This window comes from Mytilus edulis, chromosome 1 (genome assembly GCF_963676685.1).
Source record: "Mytilus edulis chromosome 1, xbMytEdul2.2, whole genome shotgun sequence".
Classification (NCBI taxonomy): Eukaryota; Metazoa; Mollusca; class Bivalvia; order Mytilida; family Mytilidae; genus Mytilus; species Mytilus edulis.
The window spans coordinates 7,147,133-7,174,013 of NC_092344.1; the positions used below are offsets into that span (position 1 = coordinate 7,147,133).

The 26,881-nt window shown below is 33.4% G+C and overlaps 1 protein-coding gene across 2 annotated transcripts; it reads right to left on the reverse strand.

The window, feature by feature from the left end:
• Positions 1-865: 865 nt before the first annotated feature.
• Positions 866-26,877, reverse strand: LOC139522954 (dimethyladenosine transferase-like). 2 transcript variants are annotated; one of them, XM_071316636.1, is made up of 11 exons: positions 26,701-26,877; positions 21,560-21,633; positions 21,210-21,296; positions 17,736-17,797; positions 9,763-9,906; positions 9,150-9,273; positions 7,164-7,256; positions 5,935-5,999; positions 4,479-4,542; positions 3,626-3,732; positions 866-929 (listed from the first exon to the last, which is right to left on the reverse strand). In XM_071316636.1, the coding sequence occupies exons 1-11, from the start codon at positions 26,756-26,758 to the stop codon at positions 887-889; spliced, it is 921 nt and encodes a 306-aa protein (XP_071172737.1). In that variant the 5' UTR covers positions 26,759-26,877; the 3' UTR covers positions 866-886. The 2 variants fall into 2 exon arrangements, with proteins under 2 accessions (XP_071172737.1, XP_071172746.1); XM_071316645.1 differs by lacking the exon at positions 26,701-26,877 and adding an exon at positions 21,863-21,886.
• Between the last annotated feature and the right edge of the window lie 4 nt (positions 26,878-26,881).

Here is a 26,881-nt window from a genome sequence, read left to right on the forward strand (position 1 = left end):
GTTGGCCGGGTCACGCCACACATTTTTTAAACTAGATACCCCAATGATGATTGTGGCCAAGTTTGATTTAATTTTGCCCAGTAGTTTCAGAGGAGAAGATTTTTGTAAAAGTTAACGACGACGGACGACGACGACGGACGACGACGGACGACGGACGCCGGACGCCGGACGCAAAGTGATGGGAAAAGCTCACTTGGCCCTTCGGGCCAGGTGAGCTAAAAAGGATGAAAATAATAATGGTAAAATTACTGTAAATTCAAAAGTTATTGTAATGTTTTTTTATTGCGAAAAATGTGGTAGGGTTATTATTGCAATAATTTAAACTCAGATTTTATATAAATTTTTATATGATTTAAACAGGAATTTTCTCAATATCTCAAAAATTAAAATCACATTTTAGTCTGAAATGACAAAATCGCAATAATAAATGCACACAATAATTTCTGAATTTACGGTATATAGCGATAGCCCAATCAAGTGGTGTATAATAAAATGTAATCAGATCATATTAAACTTGTAAAAGCAATTTAACAATTATATTATCATTAAATGTAGTAAGCTATTTCCATATTTGTCTTCTGGTTTTATTGTCTCCACTATACCCAACCTGTCCTTTTATTCATTGTTGAGTTGTTAATACAATTTAATTCAGATAGACAATTTAAATCCTTCAAAGATCAACTTGTATACTGAACATTAGCATAACATTATTCAATATCATTTAGTTAATATGTTAATGTGCATATTCAGTAAAAGATGTTTTATTTTTTGTCTATAAATGTTCAGTAACATAACATTAGATGATGATATTTCTGATGCTTTCCTTGGTGTCTTCATTCATCTGAAGGTAGATATCACAGATATGTTGTTTGTGTTTCTTCTTTAATCAGGTAAAATGAAATCCCTCTGTGTTAAAACAATTTAATAACCTGCAAAATAAAACAAGTCAATAAACTATAAACCAACTATAGTTATGGGTAATCTGAAAGTAAGTGAACCTTTCATAAAAACCTATTTAAAATTCAACATACAGTATGCTTGTACTCAGGTTGAAAGAAAATAAGTCATGTTATAAAGACTGGGTTCATAAGATAACGTTTTATCCTTAGTACCGATCTGATGAGCCAGTTTCAGCTCATTTTTAGTCCCCTACCTACAAAGTACGGTGAAGGATGTACGATGACCTATAGTTGATAATTTCTGATTCATGTGGTCTCTTGTGAAGAATTGTCTCATTGGCCATCATACCACATCTTCTTTTTTATATATAGAAAGTATGGTCAGAAAAAATGTCAGACTAGCTAAAAAATTGGCTAAAACACAACATCCTTGATGCTTTAATTTGTTCAATGTTATTTGCTTAAATCAGGCCTTTAGTTTTCACTTTCATATTGTTTAACAGTTTGTTATCCCAGGCTTTTTATAAATCATTGTTAAAAATTTATAGTGACCTCTAAAGGTAGTTTGTTTAATATCCTTGTCTTTTCATCTTCTATTTGAAAATAAATCGAGAATGTGTCCCCATGGACACAGATGATGCCCCCATTTGCATAAAACATTATGAGGGCCATAACTCAAGAACGATAAAAGTGACGCTACCCAAATTTGTACTTTATCTGAGTTTTGTGGTAATAGGTATTGTGTATAGGTTTCATAATGGTTGGTTGGGGCAAACTTAAGTTACAGAACGGAAACAAAATGTTTTGCAATTTTTCGATTTATAAAGGAATTCAAACTTGATCTGTGTTTTGTGGTAATAAGCATTGCAGGGTTTCCCCTGGGTCAATTATTTTTTTCGCCACCTTTTTCGCCAAAACAATATACTTTTCGCCACTTTATTATTTTTTTCGCCAAGTAACATAAATATATTTTTAGTTTAAAATTTATCTTTTTTATCTACCCCCCCCCCCCCCCCCCCTTTCCTTCCCTTAAATAAGATGATTTCGCCCTTTTGTACTAAGAAGTGGTTTTCATGTGTAGTCATTACATTGAAGGGTTACTCTCATTCGAGGGGTTGTTCCCAACCTTTTGGATATATTTCTTCATATTAAACGACAGTTTTCTTTTCTAGACCATCATAAATGAAAAAGTTGAGACGTAAAACTATGCTTGAAACCGTGACGTGTGTCACTCAAACGACTTTAAAGTAGTCTCCCTAATCAATTACCTATATTAAGTAAATGGATAATTTAAGTTTTAAATCGAAGATTTTTTTTGGTTTTGAACATTTTTCGTCACAACAGCTTTCTTTTCTAAACTATTTTCAAAAGGAGAGGAGACGTCAAAAATTTGCTTCAAACATGCGTCACAAAGTGGTAAATAAATTATGTATGTGACATTTAGTGGAAGCCATTTAAACATATCATGTTGTCAAACAATTCAATCAACACCTTTATTAATTAGTCCTTTGTTGTCGATAGCTATTAAATGCAATCAGCTGATTATTGATTTTCTGTCCAAATCTTAATGAGGTCAAGGTAAATTCCGAGTATAGTCTGATCCGGTAAAGTCCGAGAAACTAGAAAAAAAAGTAAATAAACAAGATGGAGGAAAATAAATGTTATATATAATTTCTTTAGCCAAATTCTTTCGCAAATGACGAATTTTTATCGCCACAATTATTATTTTTTCGCAAATTGCGAAAATGGCGACTGCCAGCGGAAACCCTGAGCATTGTGTATAAGTTTCATAACATTTGGTTGAGGCAAACTTAAGTTAGAGAACTGAAACTGAAAACTTTGCAATTTATCCATTTATAAAGGGGCATTACTCTAGAACGAAAGAGTGACGCTACCAAAATTCGAATTTAAACTGTATTTTGTGGTAATAGGCATAGTGTATAAGTTTCATAAGATTTGGTTGAGGCTGACTCAAGTTAGAGAACGAAATCAAAAAATTTTGCAATTTTTCCATTTATAAAGGGGCATAACTCTAGAACGCTTAAAGTGACACCACCAAAATTCAAATTCGATCTGTGTTTTGTAGTTATAAGCATTGTGTATAAGTTTCATAACATTTGGTTGAGGCAAACTCAAGTTAGAGAATGGAAACCAATATTGGGACGTACGTACGTACAGACAGACAACGGTAAAACTTAAAGCCCCCTCCGCTACGACGGGGGCATAAAAATAAACTAGCTAAAACAAGAATGTGTCCATAGTACACGGATGCCCCACTCGCACTATCATTTTACATGTTCAGTGGACAGTGAAATTGGGGTCAAAACTTTAATTTGGCATTAAAATTAGAAAGATCATATCATGGGGAACATGTGTACTAAGTTTCAAGTTGATTGGACTTCAACTTCATCAAAAACTACCTTGACCAAAAACTTTAACCTGAAGCGGGACAAACAGACGCACCGACGAACGAACGGACAAAGGAATGGACGAACAGACGCACAAACCAGAAAACATAATGCCCCTCTACTATCGTAGGTGGGGCATAAAAATACTATTTTGCACTGATGCAGCGTAAAGCAAATACCAATCAATCAACCAATTTGTCTCTAACTGACAGTTGTTTCATTGGCAATTATACTGTCTCTTCTAATTTTATTATTATTATATATATATATATATAAAACAGATTTGGGACCATTTCAATTTAGTGAGGTTTGACATACCCTAGAAAGTCATCAATGTCCATGGTCCTGGCTCTCTTTTTATCATATTCATTTTTCTGTAATAATTCTGCTACTTTTGTTTTCACGTCAAAGTCTGGAGGGATAGGCTAAACACAAAAAGAAAATTATTCATTACGTACATAAATTGTCAGGTAGCTATGCAAGTCTTTCATGGAGGGGGAGTGATGAGATTTGATAACATAAATGCAAAATAGTCTAATAAAGCCTTAGTTAATAAGTGTTGTTTCATTGATACATACATAGGTTGCAAGGACAGGCACTATTAAAACTGGATTACTTTTCAGTCATCCCCATGACAAAATATCCAGTGGTATGTTTAGAAGAAATTGCAATTAAGATATAAATTACTGACTATTTGACATTCTCCCACACTGTATGGCATAATAAGATAAAGCTTGGTGCCAAGCCCATATATCAAATGTAATGATGTGTAGTTGCTGAGAAGGTGTGACAACATTTTCATATAGATACATGACAACGGTAATCAGGAAACAAAACATTGAAGGAATCCAAGCTGTTCCATTAAAACATACAAGGTATTCAGAAATGCACTTTTAAAATAGGGCAAATAGAAGCAAATTAAAAGCCTGCATACATTAACAGAAAATATTAAACCCACTCTGGCCACCCATAGCAACAAATTAAAGTTGTCTTTCCTGGTTAAAATGAATATTTTCATGGAACAGCCCAGAGTATTTCCAGATGAAGCTTGGTGCCATACATCAAGAAGCTTTAAAATGTAGTTGCTGAAAAAAATTAGACAGGAATGTGTTATGGACAGAGATGAACAGGTACATCCTCCCCTTCACAGTAGGGTTGACTATATACTTACAACTGATTTCAGAGAACAGCTTGTTTTGTAATTTTTCTCCAACAATTCTAGAATCTTTGTAAATCTACAAAATTGAACATCTAAAATAAAATGTGATTTGATGTTGGTTGCACATGTGTAATTAGGGACGACATCAAAAGTTCAATGTAGGATAAAAGACTTAATTCACATAGTTTTTTCACTGACCCCCTCACCCCCCCCTTTTAACTTAATTTGAGAAAAATTGATTTACCAATAGGGATATATGTAAAAATCGATTTAAGATATACAAAACTTGCAGAATTTTAACCCCCCCACCCCCAAACTATTTGATTTAAGTTTTTTATCCTACATCGATCTTTTGATGTCGTCCCTTACTACAATTGTGTAAAAGTTACAAATTTGGCAAACTTTGAAATAAAACCATGTATTGCAAGCATGTCATGATTTTGATATAACTAAGGTCGGTCCAGCATTTTCATTATTAAAGAAGGTCATGATCTAACCTTTCCTAGAGAATAAAAGATTTAAATCATGATTGGTCATTATTCAATTGTAATATTACATATTATTCCATAGTATAAACATATTGATAGTTTAATCAATATTTGATTGGTTGAGACTATCCCATGTGTCATTGAACAAATCTTCATATTCCCCTCTGAGTATCATATTCAGAACTACTCGGATGAAGTTACGCACGGTTAATGTACATAACGTTTTGAACAGTTTTTTTTTGTTATATAGCGATAGCAAAAATCATTATCGTGTTCAAATTTATTTAAGATGTTAAAACAAAAAGACTAATAATTATAATTAACTTTTGATCCATACTGTTTATCTATGTGTCTGTCGTGTTTAGTTATAAAACCAAGCAGATAAGAAGAAAAAAATGTATACAAACTAATTTTTTATGTTCAGGTAGTAAACAAAGCAAAGGCAGAGGAATAAAACATTTATTTCCCTTAGCTTGGGAGATATGAAGATTTGCTCACCCTCAAAAATCATATGAATATTCTTGGGTGAACAAATCTTCATATCTCCCTCAGGCATGGGAAATAAATGTATAGTATAATATTTTCTATTGAACAAACCAAAAATTAGTCTGCAAAATGTCCTGGTAGTACCCAAAACAAATGGCTAAGAAATTGTTATCAATGTTTAATGCAGCTAAATATGTTGTTTTTTGTCATCTTAAAAGTTTTGTCATCTAATTAAAGGAATTATCTCTCATAGAATCATAGAACATTAGACATCCCAATATAAAATGCTACTCAGGACTATATTCTCATACTCTACGAATAACCCTTTAGATACATATTTATTTCATTAATTTCGACTAGCTTTTTCAAATTATCTAATACAAATTTTGAACCATGTTAAATTTGATGGGTCCCTGATTCAGTGCTGCATTTAGTTTATCAGAACATTTAAATTTATAAATTTCCCAATTATATATCTGTTCAGATATACTTACTTGAAAGCTGCACCAAGAGTTTTATTCTTCCTAGAAAAACAAATTCTGACCAGACCATCCCATTCCTACAAAAAAACAAAAAATGATTCTTCATGTATTAAACTATAACAACAATACACTTTTTGAGACAAGTGATGAGAAAATCTCACTTGACCTTTCAGGTCAGGTGAGCGAAAAATTATAGCATCATGGCCCCTATACATTCTATTATAAAATCATCCAACATAGCACCATTGTAGAAAATATAGCACCAGGGTTCAACGGTGTTTTAATGCCCTGGGGAAATCACTGATGCCCCCGCTTGTGTAGAACGTTTTAAATGAACGGTAAAAGTTACACCACCCAAACTCATACTTGATCTGAGTTTTGTGGTTGTGAGGATTGTGTATAAGTTTCATAACATTTGGTTGAGGCTAACTAAAGTTAGAGAACGGAAACCAATTTAGGGACGTACGCACAGAAATACAAGGTAAAACTTTAATAATGCCCCCTCCACTGTGGCAGGGGCATAAAATAAACAGCTGCGCCATGAGCGCATGATACGCCCGACGTCTTGTGTGGAAGTTTTAAGCAATAACCATTTATTGTTTTTGAGACACGGCGGGACATGTGAACCCCCAACCCTGTTTTTTTTTACAAATATCACTAAAATAAAATTTTGAATCAAACCAAAAAGTATACAGATCTTTAAATTAGTATAACAAAGAAGTGTGTACAGTTTCAAGCAATAATCATAAATCGTTTTTGAGATACGGCACGACATGTAAAAAAACCCTCCCCCTTTTTTACAAAATACTCAATAACTCAAAAATGAAATTTTTAGTCATCACCAAAAAGTATACAGATCTTTAGATTAATATAACAAAGAAGTGTGTAAAGTTTTAAGCAATAATCATAAATCGTTTTTGAGATACAGCGCGACATGTAAAAAAAAACACACCCCTGTTTTAGTTACAAAGTGCCGTAACTCAAAAAGTTTAAATCTTATTTTCACCAAAAAGTATACAGATCATTTGACCATCATAAGAAACAACTACATAAAGTTTCATGAAATTTGGATAAGTCGTTCTCAAGTTACGGTGCGACATGTTTACGCCGGACAGACGGACGGACAGAAGGACGAACATACGGACAGACGGACGGACACCGGACATTTGTATACCATAATACGTCCTGTCAAAATTTTGACGGGCGTTTAAAAAACATAAGGTGGAAGAATATGTTCTTACCTGGAAATTAATAGGAGGAGGTGGATTTCTTGGTTCAATTCTGACCACACTTGATTCTACTTTTGGTGGAGGTCTGAAGTTATTTTTTCCTACCTGCAATGTAAAAACAAATTGCTTATACTGGCATTTTTCTCAAATATCTTCCATCAAACATTTATAACATGTATTTCAAGTTTCCCAAAAATCGCTAGACCCTTGTTTGCAGAATGACAGATTTCACTAATTAGGTATACATAAGCATTATGTCTGATTAATGTTTCTTTGTGGTCTGTTGGGTATTGAGATTAAGCACTGAACTGGTTCATGTGAAAAAGATTCTAATGTTCTCTTTACAGTTTGTTTTAGAGGAACCAGGAACTACACAAAAATCTTCAGCTCTGAGCAGACTATTGATGTTGTGCCTTCTACTGAAATTGCAATATGCAAAAAGAAAGTTGGGGCATAGACTGGAGTCTGAAAAAGATTATATACGTTCAGGAGCATAATCATGATAATTTTGACTAGTGTGCTAACATTTAAAAGAGAACAAACAGACTTTTTTAAATTAAATTTATCTTCAATTTTATGTGTAACACAATTTGGACAGAAACAATATTTTATTACATACACTGATTCAGATAATGTGTACTTTAATAGAATATAAATTTTGTCATAGTCATTTTGACAGTCCTACATGTACTACATGTATCCTACTGACAATAAAACTTGTACAATACTAGTAACATAAGATGATATAAAAAGGACTTTGAAAGAAAGAAGGGAATTCCACCAGTTTTACCCCTGTGGGTAAGAAAAACAAGCAATACATTACCATCAGAATTCAGTACAGGTTAATATTGAAATCTATACATGGACCAGTGTGTGACCATTGTGAACTTTTGAACATTCAAAATTTTGATCATTCAAATATTTGTATTTCTTGTAATAAATAGAGAATATCATATGGCTTTTTCCATATCGCATCCGTATCAATCCGAGACACCAATATAATCCCAAGAGCTCTGCTCGAGGGATTATATTGGTTGAGGGTTGATACGGTGTGTGATATTGAAAAAGCCATATCATATACACTTTATTATATACATATACCTCAAGTAGATGTTTTTTATGTGACATGACCTCATACAGATAAGGAGGTTTGAAATGACGTCATACAGATTAGGGATTTGATAAAGACTTTGCAACAGTGATTGCAATCGATGACGTGACGTCATACAGATTAAAGGTGTGATAAAGCTTTTGCAACCGTGCTGATATCCATATCATCACGGGTGGCTGATACAGCACGCTTGCCAATGATTGTATTACACATACAATTTATCTGTATTTACTACTAAGTATATAATAATTTTTTTTTATTTTACTACGACTTTGTTTCATATGCAGAATAAGAAATCCATGATTTTGTCCCCCATTTAAATGTTAACAGTGCACAATTACATTATATACCATCACCTGCTATCAAGTTTTAAATCTTTATTTTGAATAGTCTCAGACATTTAATGGTAGTTATTAATTTGTATGAGCAGATTGTTTATAGAATAACTTATCGAAAAATTAAAATAGAGAAAAATATTCAACAAGTGACCAAACAACACGTTAATTCACGAATGCGCGTAGTGAATGAGTTTATTATCAGTGTTTTTTTTATGAAATTAAAGTAGAAAATGTAAGGAATTGTATCTTTTTCTACGCATTCACAATTTGTTATGATCAGACATTATCGACGTCTTGACAACGCCTATTGTTGTTTCACATATGAAATAATCGGTTTTTATTTCACTGCGAAATCAATGTAATTCATTGCAACCAATGTAATAATTAATAATCACCAAAGTTTAAACAAAATTTCCAATATTTAGCACATTTCTTTCTTCAGAAACCCCAGCCACTTTTAATATAAATTCTCTTAAATATCACTCTAGCTGGTGTTTGATAGATCAAAGTAGACCACTATGAACTTTAGATAATATTTTCAATACAAACCTTCATTAAGAGATCAACTCTAGCTAACAACTGTGTATTTATAGACAGTCTACAGTATAGTTTGTCTCCTGGCTGGGCAACAAGTCTTTGGGCAAACTCTCTCTGGAACATTAACACAGCACATCTACAAATATTTTAATCAGTGGTGTTTACATGAACAAAGCTGATTCTATTAATAACACATATGTTTTAAAATAGTTTGTTCATCCTTAGTTTAATTTTCTATTATGTCATATATTCTTATAAAATATATGTAACGTTTTCTAACCTATTTTATCTACGAGAAGAATATTTGTACTTCTGAAATGTTGGTATTTCACATTAATTTTTTCGTGTTATTAATCTTTTATTTAATAGTTATGTAACATGGCATTCTTCTCTACCAATTTTCCATGACCTACAGAAATGTTTGTTTATTTACAGCAGGTAATCATAACTTTATCTTAATACTATTTGTGATGCATAGGTTGCTCATTATCAAACATACATATATCAGACATGCAAACAAAATAAATAATTTAAAAGAAATGCATTAATGATGTGTACGTTAATAATTATCCAAAGAGATCTGTTTCTACAAATGTATATGCTGCACATATTACAGATCAAGTACCTGAAGAATGGTCTGTGTAGAAGGAGTTTGAATACAAACGGTGATGAGATTTGGTATGGCAAGTTAGCTACACACACATCAAAGAATGGTAACTCTGTCTTCAGAACATCCCCTATCATTAGTTGTAGTTTGTTCTGACTAGGACTATAATGAAATTAAAACAAAAAATAATTATAACACTTTAAAAACTTTTTATTTTTACAATTTCTCTCTGATATTTTTCATATTAAGTTTGACACATATCAGTGATCTTAATTATATGTCATTAACATAAGTGGTTCACCCCTATTTATGGCAAGTTTTGGTTAGAGAAGTTCTGGGTAATATGTCAAGTGGCAACAATTAGAGTGACCGTTTCAGCAAATATCATTTCTGATCCTTTGTATAAATTTTAAAACATGCCAAGCTGAAAAAGATGTAAGAATCAGAACTAGAGGCTCCCAAGAGCCTGTATCGCTCACCTGACTCTATTTGGGTTTTTGAGATCATATAAAAAAAGATAAAATTTGGCTACAAGGTAACAACACTTGGCCAGCACCTCATAAGGAAAAGGAACATTCATGCTATGTTTGGTTTCATTCAATTCAGTGGTTCTCTAGAAGAAGACTTTTGTCTGCATTTCCCATAGGGTCCTATGTTAAACTAAGTCCCCTGCTGGCAGCATCTTGGATGATAAATCGGCTACAAAGTAACAACACTTGGTCAGTACCTCATAAGGAACATTTATGCTATGTTTGGTTTCATTCCATTCAGTGGTTCTCTAAAAGAAGTCATTTGTATGCATTTCCCATAGGGTCCTATGTTAAACTAAGTCCCCCCACTGGCGGCAATCTTGGATGATGGATCTGCTACAAAGTAACAAAACTTGGTCAACTTCTCATAAGGAACATTCATGCTATGTTTGGTTTCATTCCATTCAGTGGTTCTCTAAAAGAGGTCATTTGTATGCATTTCCCATAGTGTCCTATGTTAAACTAAGTCCCCTGCTGGCGGCCATCTTGGATGATGGATCGGCTACAAAGAAACAACACTTGGTCAGAACCTCATAAGGAACATTCATGTCATGTTTGGTTTCATTCCATTCAGCGGTTCTCTAAAAAGAAGTCATTTGTAAGCACTTCCCATAGGGTCCTATGTTAAACTAAGTCCCCCGCTGGCGGCCATCTTGGATGATGGATCTGCTACAAAGTAACAACACTTGGTCAGCACCTCATAAGGAACATTCATGCTATGTTTGGTTTCATTCCATTCAGTGGTTCTCTAAAAGAAGTCATTTGTATGCATTTCCAATAGGGTCCTATGTTAAACTAAGTCCCCCCGCTGGCGGCCATCTTGGATGATGGATCGGCTACAAAGTAACAACACTTGGTCAGCACCTCATAAGGAACATTCATGTCATGTTTGGTTTCATTCCATTCAGTGGTTCTCTACAAGAAGTCATTTGTATGCATTTCCCATAAGGTCCTATGTTAAACTAAGTCCCCCGCTGGCGGCCATCTTGGATGATGGATTGGCTACAAAGTAACAACACTTGGTAAGCACCTCATAAGGAACATTCATTTCATGTTTGGTTTCATTCCATTCAGTGGTTCTCCAAAAGAAGTTATTTGTATGCATTTCTCATAGGGTCCTATGTTAAACTAAAGTCACCCGTTGGCGGCCATCTTGGATGATGGATCGGCTACAAAGTAACAACACTTGGTCAGCACCTCATAAGGAACATTCATGTCATGTTTGGTTTCATTCCATTCAGTGGTTCTCTAAAAGAAGTCATTTGTATGCATTTCCCATAGGGTCCTATGTTAAACTAAGTCCACTGCTGGCGGCCATCTTGGATGATGGATCGGCTACAAAGTAACAACACTTGGTCAGCATCTCATAAGGAACATTCATGCTATGTTTGGTTTCATTCCATTCAGTGGTTCTCTAAAAGAAGTCATTTGTATGCATTTCCAATAGGGTCCTATGTTAAACTAAGTCCCCCGCTGGCGGCCATCTTGGATGATGGATCGGCTACAAAGTAACAACACTTGGTCAGCACCTCATAAGGAACATTCATGTCATGTTTGGTTTCATTCCATTTAGTGGTTCTCTAAAAGAAGTCATTTGTATGCATTTCTCATAGGGTCCTTTGTTAAACTAAGTCCCCCCGCTGGCGGCCATCTTGGATAATGGATCGGCTATAAAGTAACAACACTTGGTCATAAGGAACATTCATGTCATGTTTGGTTTCATTCCATTCAGTGGTTCTCTAGAAGAAGTTCAAAATGTAAAATGTTAACGATGATGACTACGGACGACAGAGACGGACACCAAGTGATGAGAAAAGCTCACTTGGCCCTTCGGGCCAGGTGTGCTAAACAAGAGGCTCTCAAGAGCCTGAATCGCTCACCTGAATTTTTTTGGTTTAATCTCTCATCAATGATTATTTTGGCTTTTCAATTTATTTAAATGTTCTTTGAATCGTCCTATTTTCTTCAAAAGCAAAAAAAAATCATTTTCTCCTATGTTCTATTTTAGCCATAGGAGCTATGTTTCTTGACATACAAGGAAATGAAATATAAAATTTATACTAGATACTCTGAAACTCTGAAACTCATTTAGCATAAGTTTTGCTGAAATTGATACAGCAGTTTCATAAGAGAAGATTTTTTAAAGTAAGTCAACATGGTGAACAAATTGTGAAAAAAGTCTTTAAAGGGCAATAACTCCTAAAGAGGTCAATTGACAATTTTGGTCAAATTGACTTATTTGTAGATCTTACTTTGCTGATCATATTTGCTGTTTACAGTTTATCTTTATCTATAATAATATTCAAGATAATGAATAAAAAATTGCAAAATTTCCTTAAAATTACCAATTAAGTGGCAGCAACCCAACAATTGGATGTTTGATTCATCTGAAAATTTCAGGGCTGATAGATATTGACCTAATGAACATTTTTACTCCATGTCAGATTTGCTCTTAATGCTTTCGTTTTTGAGATATAAGCCAAAAACTGCATTTGACCCCTATGTTCTATTTTAAGTAACGGCGGCCATGTTTTTTGACGGATCAAAAATCAAAGCACACACTTTGTGCAGGATAATCTAAGGAACAACCATGCTAAGTTTTAACCAAATCCATTCAGTAGTTTCAGAGGAGAAGATTTTTTAAAGTTAGCAAATATGATGAACAAATTGTGAAAAATTGTCATTAAAGGACAATAACCCCTTAAGGGGTCAATTGACAATTTTGGTCAAATTAACTTATTTGTAGATCTTACTTTGCTGATCTTTTTTGCTGTTTACAGTTTATCTTTATCTATAATAATATTCAAGATAATGACCAAAAACTGCAAAATTTCCTTAAAATTACCAATTAAGTGGCAGCAACCCAACAATGGTTTGTTTGATTCATCTGAAAATTTCAGGGCTGATAGATCTTGACCTAATGAACATTTTTACTCCATGTCAGATTTGCTCTAAATGCTTTCGTTTTTGAGATATAAGCCAAAAACTGCCCTTGACCCCTATGTTCTATTTTAAGTAACGGCGGCCATGTTTTTTGACGGATCAAAAATCAAAGCACACACTTTGTGCAGGATAATCTAAGGAACAATCATGCTAAGTTTTAACCAAATCCATTCAGTAGTTTCAGAGGAGAAGATTTTTTAAAGTTAGCAAATATGATGAACAAATTGTGAAAAATTGTCATTAAAGGACAATAACCCCTTAAGGGGTCAATTGACAATTTTGGTCATATTAACTTATTTGTAGATCTTACTTTGCTGATCTTTTTTGCTGTTTACAGTTTATCTTTATCTATAATAATATTCAAGATAATGACCAAAAACTGCAAAATTTCCTTAAAATTACCAATTAAGTGGCAGCAACCCAACAATGGTTTGTTTGATTCATCTGAAAATTTCAGGGCTGATAGATCTTGACCTAATGAACATTTTTACCCCATGTCAGATTTGCTCTAAATGCTTTCGTTTTTGAGATATAAGCCAAAAACTGCATTTGACCCCTATGTTCTATTTTAAGTAACGGCGGCCATGTTTTTTGACGTATCAAAAATTGAAGCGCACATTTTGTGCAGGATATACTAAGGAACAATCATGTTAAGTTTTAACCAAATCCATTCAGTAGTTTCAGAGGAGAAGATGTTTGAAAAATTGTTAACGACGACAGACGACGACGACGACGACGACGACGACGACGTCGACGACGACGGACGCCAAGTGATGAGAAAAGCTCACATGGCCTTTTAGGCCAGGTGAGCTAAAAAGGATTTGCATGTAACAACATGAACAGTATGACTAAAAATAAACAAAAATATAAGATTTTAACAAGAGTGCAAACACTTAAATGTCTCGCCTTCTTTACTAATCATTGATATTATGTTGATAGTCCTAAGTATAAAGCTTAATTACAACGGTCACATAAACTTAACATTAACCAAGATAGCTAAACAAACACCAATGAACCATGAAAATGAGGTCAAGGTCAGATGAACCATGCCAGGCAGAAATGTACAGCTAACAAAGCTTCCATACAACAAATATAGTTGACCTATTACTTATAGTTTAAGAAAAATAGACCAAAACACAAAACCTTAACACTGTGCAATGAACCGTGCAATTGAGGTCATGGTCAAATAAAACCTGCGGGACTGACATATAGATCATAATATATTTCCATACACCAAATATAGTTGACCTTTGGCATATAATATTAGATAAAAAGACCAAAACTTAAAAACTTAACTTTGACCACTGAACCATGCAAATGAGGTCAAGGTCAGATGACACCTGCCAGTTGGACATGTACACCTTCCAGTCCTTCCACATACACCAAATATACTAGCCCTATTGCTTATAGTTTCTGAGATATGGACTTGACCACCAAAACTTAACCTTGTTCACTGATCCATGAAATGAGGTCGAGGTCAAGTGAAAACTGTCTGATGGGCATGAGGACCTTGCAAGGTACGCACATACCAAATATAGTTATCCTTTTACTTATATAATAAGAGAGAATTCAACATTACAAAAATTCTGAACTTTTTTTTCAAGTGGTCACTGAACCATGAAAATTAGGTCAAGGACATTGGACATGTGACTGACGGAAACTTCGTAACATGAGGCATCTATATACAAAGTATGAAGCATCCAGGTCTTTCACCTTCTAAAATATAAACCTTTTAAGAAGTAAGCTAACACTGCCGCCGGCTCACTATCCCTATGTCGAGCTTTCTGCAGGCTTGACAATAAAAACACTTACAAAGTAATCTGGTCGTATAAATAGGTGCTAAATAGAATAAGGGGAAATGTCCTTTGTGCAAAGATTTTGAATTGTTTATCAAGTTTTAAAATAGTTTTAAACTGTTGTCAATTAATAAACTAATTTCAAAAAAGAAAAAAAATGTATTGACTGTCTCATTGAGCCTATGAAATGAAGTATATGTGTAACACTCCCAAACGTGTCCTGTCCCCCAAACGTGTCCGATTCCCCCAAACGTGTCTATTCTCCCGAAACGTGTCCGTAATATCCAATATTCCCCAAACGTGTCTGATTTTATAACCCCCAAACGTGTCCGATAAATGTTATTCGCCAAAACGTGTCCACTTTTAAACGCAGGTAAGTCTCACGTCTTTTAGCGATAATACATAAATAAAATCAATAACGTTTACGGCAATTCTATAATGGGGGATACAGTTGATGAAGTGGTCATTTATTAGTATTAGTTGGTTCAATGCCGGTTGTTATTGCAACTTTAACCTGTAACATATAAATCAACTTTTGACTGAAATTGCTTATATTCCAGTGGCAAGTATTATGCTCGTTTAGAGCGCACATACATGTACAAACAATTCTAGTTCAGTTGAATTAATCGTTTACTATGTAATTATTCTGTACTAATAAACTCCGATGATGCCTTTTATATTACAGCTTATTTCCTAATGCATGTAGAACAAAACTTTGGTTAGCTTGCTTGCTTGGTTTTTATATTGTACAATCCATAGGATAACACCCAATTAAATTCAAATATAATATATTCAGGTTAAACAACGCCTATATATATTGTTTAAAGATCTCAATCTTATTTACAAAGCTTGTATTAACAATTATACTAACAAAGCAAGCAAGCCAAACAAAGTTTTACTTTGCAAGCATTAGGAAATCAGCTGTAATCTGCGAATACTGCACGGCGGGCTTTTAAAAGAATTGACTTCCTTTTTTTTCAACAGTTCTGATATTTTAAAAGATATTCAAATCATAAACTGGTTATCAGATATTTTAATAAATTTTAGATTTCCAGCATCACCACTAAAGTGAAGACATACATTTTTGTACAAACAAGAGTCATAAGTCCAGTGCCAAATATTTCATGCATTATTTGAACGATATCATATTAACAATAAATACTATACATAAGTTTTATTATCATACCGGGGATTTAGGATTGGGCCTAAATTTGTTTACGATTATTCGGGATTAACATTAGTTAAACTTAAAAATCTAAAGGCCAGTAAAGACCGATTTTTTTATAACTTCACTAAGAAACTATTTGATTCTCTCAAAAAATAGAAAAAAACCTATTGAAATTATAAAGTGGTAGTAAGGTTTTATATTATGTACTTTTTTTTTTCGAGCATCACTTAAATACACGCAAACAAGAGACATTACGTCCAGTGGCAAATAGTTCATTATATTTGCCGGAACTCTTGGATTGTACCTTAATTATTCCGGAAATTTGGGATTAGGCATAAATGTGTACAGTTATAAGAATTTACACTTTACGGTTATTTGGAATTTACACTAATCGTAACTCGGAATTAAATTAATTTTTTTTGGAGCGGAAAAGGGCAGTTTTATTTTTACGGAATATTAGTATAACAATCTTTTATTTCCCTTTATATTATAGGACAAGTTTGGGGAATTGGGCACGTTTGAAGGATTGGGCACGTTTTGGGTGTTTATTAAAAAATGGACACGTTTAGGCGTTTGAATAATACAAATGACACGCTTTAACGCCCTTTTTACAACTAGACATGTTTTGCAGTTCAGTGACGTCGACGTGGACACGTTTGGGAGTATCGGACACGTTTGGGGGGAAGGACACGTTTCTGAGTGTTACATATGTATTTCAAAACATTAGGAACTTTGCTAAATAATGTTAAATACATGTAGATGTTGTTTTAATATTACTGGTAATGGTATACTGTACAGTTTTTGCTAAAAAAATATTTAAGATATTTGTTTTGATAAATTTACTAGTGGAAAATAGAATGTAAATATGTACAGGTATAAGAAAAGAATTCCCATAAGGATACATGCAATCATAAATCATCTAGTTAACTTTTGTATGGTCTAGATTCTTATTCTATTTAAAAATTGAAGTAGAAAAAAAACAACATTGAAAATCAATAAAAATAAATAAATTTCCCCCAAAAATGGCTTGTCTTCGAAATAAGAATGTTTTTTTGTGATATCATCACTCCAAGGCCAAGAGAACCTATTTTTTTATTTTTAACTAGAAAGATTTTAATTCTTTCCTAACTTTTACACCACACAAAAATAAATCTTAAACATGTTAAATGAAAAGTCTCAAATTCCAATTAAAATTCAATAAAACACATAAAAAACAAAATCCTTATCCATGCATGCATGCTCCTTATATTCAAATTTAGCCAAATTTACCATGTTTACAGAAAGATAAAATTGAGAATGGAAATGGGGAATATGTCAAAGAGACAACAACCCGACCAAAGAGCAGACAACAGCCAAGGCCACCAATGGGTCTTCAACGCAGCGAGAAAATCCTGCAACCGGAGGTGGTCCTCAGATGGCCCCTAAATAAAATAGTGTACTAGTTCAGTGAAGATGGACGTCACACTAAACTCCAAAATATATAAATGAACTTTAATTAAAAAAAACAAAAAAACATACAAGACTAACAAAGCTATTTGTTTTACATAAACTTACGTGCTCTGAACTCTTTTTTGTAACTCTGCAGCAAGTCTTGGATCTATTTCACATGCTACCACCTTAACATAAATGTATTCATGCTTCAGTTATTAACAATTACTATTTTACATTTCTGTATGATATCAGACAGTGTATCACTTTGAAGAGCAAAACAAATATTTGTTACCCTCATGTTATGAGTGTCTTTCAAACAAAATTGAAGCCCATTAAGCTTTACTAAGTACCAGCTGGTAATAGGGTAAAATAGGTTAACAAATCTGGCACAGTGTGAGAAATCTAATGTAAATTCAACAAATTGAGACAACCTTTTTTTGGTTAAGTTTGAACAAAATCAAAATTATAGCAAGAAATAACAAAAAGTTGCATATGAAGTTTGGGGAAGAATGATCTATCTTGTTTTTAGAAAATTGACAAAAAAATTCCTTTATGCTCGATGGGTATCATGAAAATTCAACATGTTAATATAACGTAGTATATTTCATAGATGTTGAACATGATAAATTTTAAGCAATCTTGTGTTAAAAATGCATTATCCACTTGCAATACAAAGAGAATCTGTATACAATTTACAAATCCTTTTTTCATTTGCCTTAGTAAAATATCTATAAATTGTTTTAAAATAATCAAAGTGCTGGATAGCACCTGGGAAAGTTTGCAATGGTAGATTGTAATATTTCAAATAGGATGTAAATGTGAAGATTGTGTGGTTAACTTTTTTCCAACTTTAATTTTTTTTTACTTAATACAAGAAATAATTGTAACAGGATGCTGTTTCGAAATCTCCCAAAGCTCCCATAATTAGTCATTCCCACGGTCGCCTGACATTGGGCAAAGTCCAGTACAAATTGGTTTGGTCTAGTAAGGTGATATGCATAAGTGCCGCCTAGGGATTACCCCTGTATGTCATTCAAATCTTCTTGAAATCATGAACAGGAATATTTATGGTTTAGGGTTAGGTCTCTACCGTTTACAAGTTCTCAAACAGGATGGGGGTGGGGGTGAGAGTGACCCTAGGGCTCGCCTTTTATTTCATCTGATTTGTTTTATTGTTCCATACAAGAGTATATATGGTTTCGGGGTGGGGATCTTGACCGTTTACAAGTTTTCAAAAAGAAGGTGGGTGGGGTGACCCCTGTGGACTTCCTCTGTATTTCATTTGATTTGTTTTATTGTCCCATACAAAAATATATATGGTTTATGGGTGGGGATCTCAATCATTTACAAGTTCTTAAACAGGAAGGGGGTGGGAGTGAACCCAGGGGACTCGCCTTTTATTTCATTTGATTTGTTTAATTGTCCCGTACAAGAATATATATGGTTTCGGGGTGGGGATCTTGACTGTTTACAAGTTCTCAAAACAGGATGGGGTGGGGGTGACACCCAGGGACTCCCCCTATATTTCATTTGATTTGTTTTATTGTCTCAATCAAAGAATATATATGGTTTAGGGGTGGGGATCTCAACCGATTACAAGTTCTCAAACAAGAGGGGGTGGGGCTGACCCAGAGGAACTCTCACTATATTTTATTTGATTTGTTTTGTTGCCCCATACAAGAATATACATCATTTTGTAGCTTGAATATCTGATCATATATATTTCATTGATACATTTCTGAAAATGTTCATGGATAGGATGTGTAGAATGCTATGATCAATGCACTATTTATTTGTATAGCTAAACATGTACGAGTTACAATTTATGACAAAAATAAGCAAAGACCCATCGAAACAACATCTGATAAACAAATTTAATAATACTTTTAGATATTTGGATGATATTTTGGCTTTCAATAATGACGACTTCAGTATGTATATTAAAGAAATTTATCCTGTTGAACTTACTTTAAATAAAGCTAATACTAACAATGACCACTGCCCTTTCCTCGATCTTGATATCTATATCACTAATGGAAAGCTGAATACTAAAATTTATGATAAAAGAGATGATTTTTCATTTCCTATCGTTAATTATCCATTTTTAAATGGTGACGTTCCCTTGTCACCATCTTACGCTGTTTATATATCTCAACTTGTACGATTCGCTCGTGTATGTAACAATGTTTTAGATTTTAACGAGAGAAATTTATGTATTACTGAAAAATTATTACACCAGGGTTTTCGATATCACAAACTAGTCAAAACATTTACTAAATTTTATCATCGGTATAAGGACATCATTCGTAAATATAACTCAACATGCAGACTTCATATACGTTCAGGTATTTCACATCCAATTTTTTATGGAAATATTCTTTATAAAGCACAAAGGTGTCAGTATTCACCTCAAAAACTAACAAAACCTTTGAATAGACTTATTAAGAAGGGATATAGTTACGATACTGTTGTCAGGTCATTAAAGATTGCATATTTTGGCGTTAATATTGATTCACTTATAGGGTCTTTGCATCAGAACTAAACACATTTATTCAATAACCAGTTGTTGGCATGACACGGGTTATGTTCTTCTCATATATGTTATGATGGTATGATACTAAACCCCTAACGGGAAGGATTGTGCCTGATGTTCACATGATGAAATCATAATCTTTCAGTCAGTTTAATTGAAGTCTGGAGCTGGCATGTCAGTTAACTGCTAGTAGTCTGTTGTTATTTATGTATTATTGTTATTTTGTTTATTTTCTTTGGTTACATCTTCTGACATCAAACTCGGACTTCTCTTGAACTGAATTTTAATGTGCATATTGTTATGGGTTTACTTTTCTACATTGGCTAGAGGTATAGTGGGAGGGTTGAGATCTCACAAACATGTTTAACCCCGCCGCTTTTTTGCGCCTGTCCCAAGTCAGGAGCCTCTGGCCTTTGTTAGTCTTGTATTATTTTAATTTTAGTTTCTTGTGTACAATTTGGAAATTAGTATGGCGTTCATTATCACTGTACTAGTATATATTTGTTTAGGGGCCAGTTGAAGGACGCCTCCGGGTGCGGGAATTTCTCGCTACATTGAAGACCTGTTGGTGACCTTCTGCTGTTTTTTTTTTCTATGGTCGGGTTGTTGTCTCTTTGGCACATTCCCCATTTCCATTCTCAATTTTATACTATATTTTGTGCATTTCAAAAGTATTGATAATCCCTTGGAAGATTTAGATATCAAGTCAGTACCATAGGGTTTTGATTGCATTCTTTACCCAATAAGGAAAAACTCAATTATTTGTTTAAATGCATTGTTCATGATGTGTAAAACAATCATCCCTTTAAATTGTGTCTGTTGTACATATGTCTGTTACACCTATGTGTTATCTTAGCAGTTTCATAATCTAATGTTTTAACACTACTGCATGAAGTTGCTTTTCTGTTTGTCTCGTAACATCAATTTCAAAAGGCAATTTGACCCATTTAAAAAGTGCTTTATATTTTTCTTATAAGTTTGCAAAAGTATTTTTAAGTTGTTTGCAACAGTTCTCTAAATCATAAATGTATCAATTAAGTTATTTGAAATCAGCAATAATTTACCTTTTTTGTCTTTTCTAACAATTTAACAGTCATATTACCAGTACCAGGACCAACTTCTAATACTACATCGGTTGTTCTTAATGCTGCCTGAAATTATACAGTTAAAATGTTCCCTATAGATGTATGGTCTAAATGAAAAAAAATAAGTGACTTTAGTCTGTATTATCATGATTATATTCAAATTGACTGTTTTCCACTCAGACATTTTTGGCTCTCAGAATTCTTGAGATCAGTCTGATCTTTCTTTATTGTCTGATCAATCAAACAGTGAATGTGATAATGATTGATCACCAAGATTAATATTTCAATGAAAACATAATGAAATTAAACTTTATTGGTTAACCTTTTACCTTTTCAACCATGCTTGTGACAATTAATGGATTCTTTAGAATATGCTGCCCGAAATCTTTGTTGAAATTAATTCCTGAAATTGAAACAAATAATGTTATATATATATACATTTATATGAAACAGTTACACTGGAAATATGTAACTAGTGCAAATTTAGTTACATAAAAACAATGTATGTGTTATATAACTGTCTAGCATGTCTAGGCTGTCATTAGCTGTACAAAAGAAGAATCAAGAAATAAATAAAATTACTAAACAAATTTATAATTTAGTTTTCTGCAATAGAAACAACAATGATAAACCAAAGTCAATTATCTGTATCCCTTGGGTGTTTTTTATCCACACACACAGCTGAAAATCCTGACTTATAAAACAAAGGTATCAGGTCTGTTCGCTCCCAAAACACATTCACACCCTACACGTTTGCACCCTAATTTAATTCAAATACAGGTTGAATTATTAGATGTATTTTCAGATGTATATATCAAACATGTCAAACTATTTATATTTTCACGAAATGAAATATTTTTTGGGGTGATAAGATGATTAATTATTAAAGGTTAGTTATTTATGATAACTATTAATTGGTATTTACCTAGCTAATTTGGTATTATTGTCATATGATTGTCATATGTTTGAAAATAATGATTGCTGTTTTAACTAGCTTTAGTGTAAAGTGAAATACAAGTAGTTAGCTTGGTAGGAGTAAAAAGAAGATTCCAAATAGAAAAAATAAGTGAAACTGTGAGCTACTGCTCACTAATGATACCCCCGCTGAAATATTTCGATAAACAGGTAGTTGTTGATTTGTGAATCTGAAAACGCATCACACAGTATAGCTGACTTATATAAACCCTGAAACCAAATTTCAGAAATCCTTGTATTGTAGTTCCTGAGAAAAATGTGACGAAAATTTTCAACTTTGCTAATATGTGTAAAATGATACAAGTGTTCGGTAAACAGGAAGTTGTTGAGTGATGAATCTGAAAACGCATCACAAGATATATCTGACTTACATAAACCCTGAAACCAAATTTCAGAAATCCTTGTATTGTAGTTCCTGAGAAAACTGTGTTGAAAATATTCATGGGACGGACAGACTGACGGATGGATGGACTGACAGATTGACAGACAGAGGTAAAACAGTTTACTCCCACTTTTTTTTTAAAGAGGGGGTATAATTAACATGATGGAAGATAAATGTTTTAACAGCTTGGCCTCTTTGATCTTGTGTGTGTTTGGACAAGTATGATATACAACAAAACCAAACAAGGTAGAGGGTCTACATACCAGGGATTCCAAAAAATATTTGAGCCAGCCGGACATTTTATATCGGATTCAATTTTTAATCCTTAAGGTGGCTCGGGACTATATGACTGCGCATAATTTCATGCATGAATTACAAAAGTATTTGTCGTAAATTTGACATAATTTTTCTAAATATTTTGATTGATTAGAAATGTTAAATCATTGTTGTTATGTGACTTATAGAATATTTTCGTTATTATCCGTATTTGTTAAAGGGTCAAAATGACATTTCAACCATTTTCACCATTTTCCCGCCAAAATTTGGGTTTTAAGGCAAAATATTTTTTTTCCCTTATTGGTGACCTATGTTTTTTATTGGCTCATTCTTTGAAGCTATATTCCAGCTTTCCATATTACAGTTTTGGACCAATTGTCATAGAACGATTTTTTGTAATTCCGATAAAAATATGTCAACACCTCTATTTTCCCTATCATTTCATTGAAAAATGGCCCCTTTTACATACCTGTTTAAAAGTAAAATTTTGAGCTTAAATGGTCCGTGACCCCCTATTTTTTTTTCGACCAATTTGATTCATTTTGTTTAAAGAATAAAATAACCAAAAATACGGCACTTCTGATAGAAACTTCGAATAGGCCCGAGCCACCTTAAGACTAAGTCACAAAAGGCAATTATGGTTATCAGATGGCCATCCCATTGATTGACATTAGATTAAAAAAAAACATAATAAACTTTACTTTGATATGAATTTGATGTTCTGACGTAAACTGTTTAATTGGCAGTGCATCATTCGAAGAGTGCATATAAGCGTGCTCATTTCTGCCTTAGACTCTTTATTTGTGCAAAATTACGTTGTCAAAACATTTTACTTTTGTTTTTAAAATCACATTTTCCTAATACTGGATGTTGACTTGACAATGGTAAAACATGGACCAGAAAAGGATACATAAAATACATATACAATGTACGTTTACAAAGCACGACTGAGTGAAGAAGCTCTTTCAACATTATTCTCGTAAACCAAAGTACAATTAATTGTATGGGGTCTGAAAGTTCGGTCCTTCTGCAGGAACGAAAAAATTTCCCATCAAAATCCAAAAAAGATTTTATCTTTCTGAACCACAAAATGCATTTAACTTTTATATATCTATTTGATGCCAGGCCATAAAACTTTTCATTCTGCACAGGTAAGTCTGTACTCAGAGTAGTTTTTGAGGTCTAAACACGGCCATTTTTGTCCGTTTGTTATGATGAACCTTAAAAAATTAATAGTAAGCATGCATGCCGCTGGACTTATGTCAAATTGTTCTTAATATTTGAACAAATAAAACAAAAGATCTGTTTATCGAATTTTATGGATGTGAATTTTGGCATAGATGCAATTTTTATTACAGAATAATGGATCGTTTGGAGGTCTGTTCAAACCCATTTTTCTATGATTCAATATATATGGATTCAAAATTTAATTGATGGAACCATATATAGAAAATAATAATAATAATACATCTACAAAATAAACCCAGGATGAAAACTTTTGTCTAGATCATAAATAAATGTAGGCGAAAATAACGTCAAATTAGGTGCAATTTGGGTACCCTCACGAGGGATCTCCATGGCCTGTTTAACGATGGCGGGGCGCCATCGTTCAAATGTCTTGCGCCATCGTCAAATGACTTGCGCCATCGTTCAAATGACTTGCGCTATCGTTCAAATGACTTGCGCCATCGTTCAATTGTCTTCCGCCATCGTTCAAAACAGTGGTTGTTTTATAGCCTGACGCCATTTTTGTAGCAATTATAATCAAATGCATGTAATTGCATAACCCTCAGGCTTTTTTATAGTATAATCCAATACAGTTCTAACGCCTGAGGGAAATACGGATTAAGATCGCTAATCACTTGTACCTGAGCTTGTACAGGTAGATTAACAAACCACACAGGATAAGATTATCCGAGATAGACGATTCATTTGTTGAATTATTTAACTTAGTTTCCGCAAATGCTTATGATAATTCAGATTAAATAAATAAATTAATAATCCAGCTACAAAGTTTTAACAAGTCGAACACGTGCGTTTATTTTGACTTATGCAACCAGCATCCCCTTTTTAAGAAGTACAAAATAACACGTAAAACAGTAATTATTATTTCATCGCAAATAACTCGAGTACTGCTGTATTGTAACGATAATATAGAATTACTTTTAAAGTTAAAAGTATAAACTTTAATATTTCCTGTCGTATCGTAATTCCGAATTCATTTCGTAGTTTACAATGAAATTGATACATCCGCGTTTCCGGTTTCTATTCAGACTCGAAAGATGCATGTTGCATAGCATCGATTTGCTAAACAAAGTCATTAAAACCTTTCAATTTGACAGCGTTTGCTTTACAAATCTTTTTTTAACCTTTTACATCCCGTACGACTCGTTTTTCGTTGCTGCAAATCAGCCATACCGGTAATGGTTTCATGACTTCTGAAATCGACATTACCGTGAAAAATAAGCTCCAATGATTTTTAACCCCCATAACAATTACCAAAAATAGCAAGAAAACTACATGGTGACCTTCGTGATAGCTATTGGTCATTTTCGACTAAGGGAAAGGGAGGGGGCATGAGGGCTTGTCCTTTGAAGAGTTACAAACGGCAATTATTGAAAATATATATACTTCTATATAGTATTTATAATGAAATTTTAAATACATATAATTTAAATAAGCAATGAATTTGCATGTTCACCTATCCTTATGTGGAGGAATGAAATACTTTCGATCGCGCTACACTGTACGGCGTAGATACAGTTTATGATGGTGAAAGTTCCTCCATGGTTCAATTTTCATCCATGGAGATCCCTGCCTCACGTTATAACTCTTATACATGTGTGAAACACGGTAAACCAGTGATATTGTTGTTTTATTTCAAAACTACCTCTACCCTTTTTTATAAATAGGAAAATATGCGTCATTTTTTTCAAATTGGGAAATTTATAATAAACCATGAATTTGAAGACCCTCTTTCAAGAGAGAGGTAAACCCTCATTTGAAATAAAAACCCTTATTGTCAGTAATGATACATAAATAGACCCTCAAATCTGTACATATAGTCATTTTAGGCATGAAAAATGTTTAAATGAGTGTTTTTCAGTTTGTATTCATGCACAATTACTACTGAGACTGCACTGTTTGAAAAAAAAAGTAGTCTTTTTGGGAATAATTTTAAGCCATTTTTTTTCAATTTGGGATTTTTCTAGTCCGAGATTACTCTGACATCCAACGGCTGTTTTGCCAGACAAGCTGGGGCCGTGGTAGTCCAAATAATTATGACGTCTTGAAAGGCTACGAAGTCGATGTAAGGCGTCAAAGAAAAAAATTATAATAGCCTTTCAAGACGTCATAATTATTTGGACTAGGGCCGTGGCAAAACAGCTGTTGGACGTCAGAGTAATATCGGACTAGGATTTTTCTCCAGGGGAAAAAGCCTTTATTCTCAAGTAATTTAAGGCAAACAATATCACTGTAAATGGACAGAAAGTCACAGGACAAAAAGTCACAGGGCATAAAGTCACAAATTTGGTAGGACAAAAAGTCACAGGGCATAAAGTCACAAATTTGGTAGGACAAAAAGTCACAAATATTGAAATAATATGTTGACAATTGTTTGAATATGTAAGAGAAATATCTTGAAATGTTGTTTACAAAGTTGGTTTATATACAATAGTTCAAGAACAATACAAAAATATTTTTGTAGAAATAAGCGTATTTATTCAAAGAAAATAATCAGAAAAAAATGAATTGTGACTTTTTGTGACTTTTTGTCCTGTAACTTTCTGTCCTACATTCGTGAAACACTAGGCAAAACCAATGTTGTATGCGTACCTTGCTTTTGGACATCCTGGTGCTGTCTAGATTTCTTAACAGTCTTTTCTTTTGGCATTTTTGATCTTTCACAATCCACGTGTGTGATTGTTTACATTCAAACGGTGCTAGATGTAAATATGCCTAAAAATAGTAACACTCATGTCATATTTTTCATTTGCTATTGTGTGAGTTTTCACAT

What these genes read in the sequence shown, in the direction of transcription:
- LOC139522954 (XM_071316636.1), bottom strand. Translation starts at nt 26,758, where the DNA reads ATGCCAAAAGAAAAGACTGTTAAGAAATCTAGACAGCACCAGGATGTC. An exon ending in CTACACAGACCATTCTTCAG is followed by an intron (nt 9,274 to 9,762) that starts GTACTTGATCTG and finishes AAATATTTGTAG; the next exon opens with ATGTGCTGTGTTAATGTTCC. An exon ending in GACATTGATGACTTTCTAGG is followed by an intron (nt 930 to 3,625) that starts GTATGTCAAACC and finishes TTTATTTTGCAG; the next exon opens with GTTATTAAATTGTTTTAACA.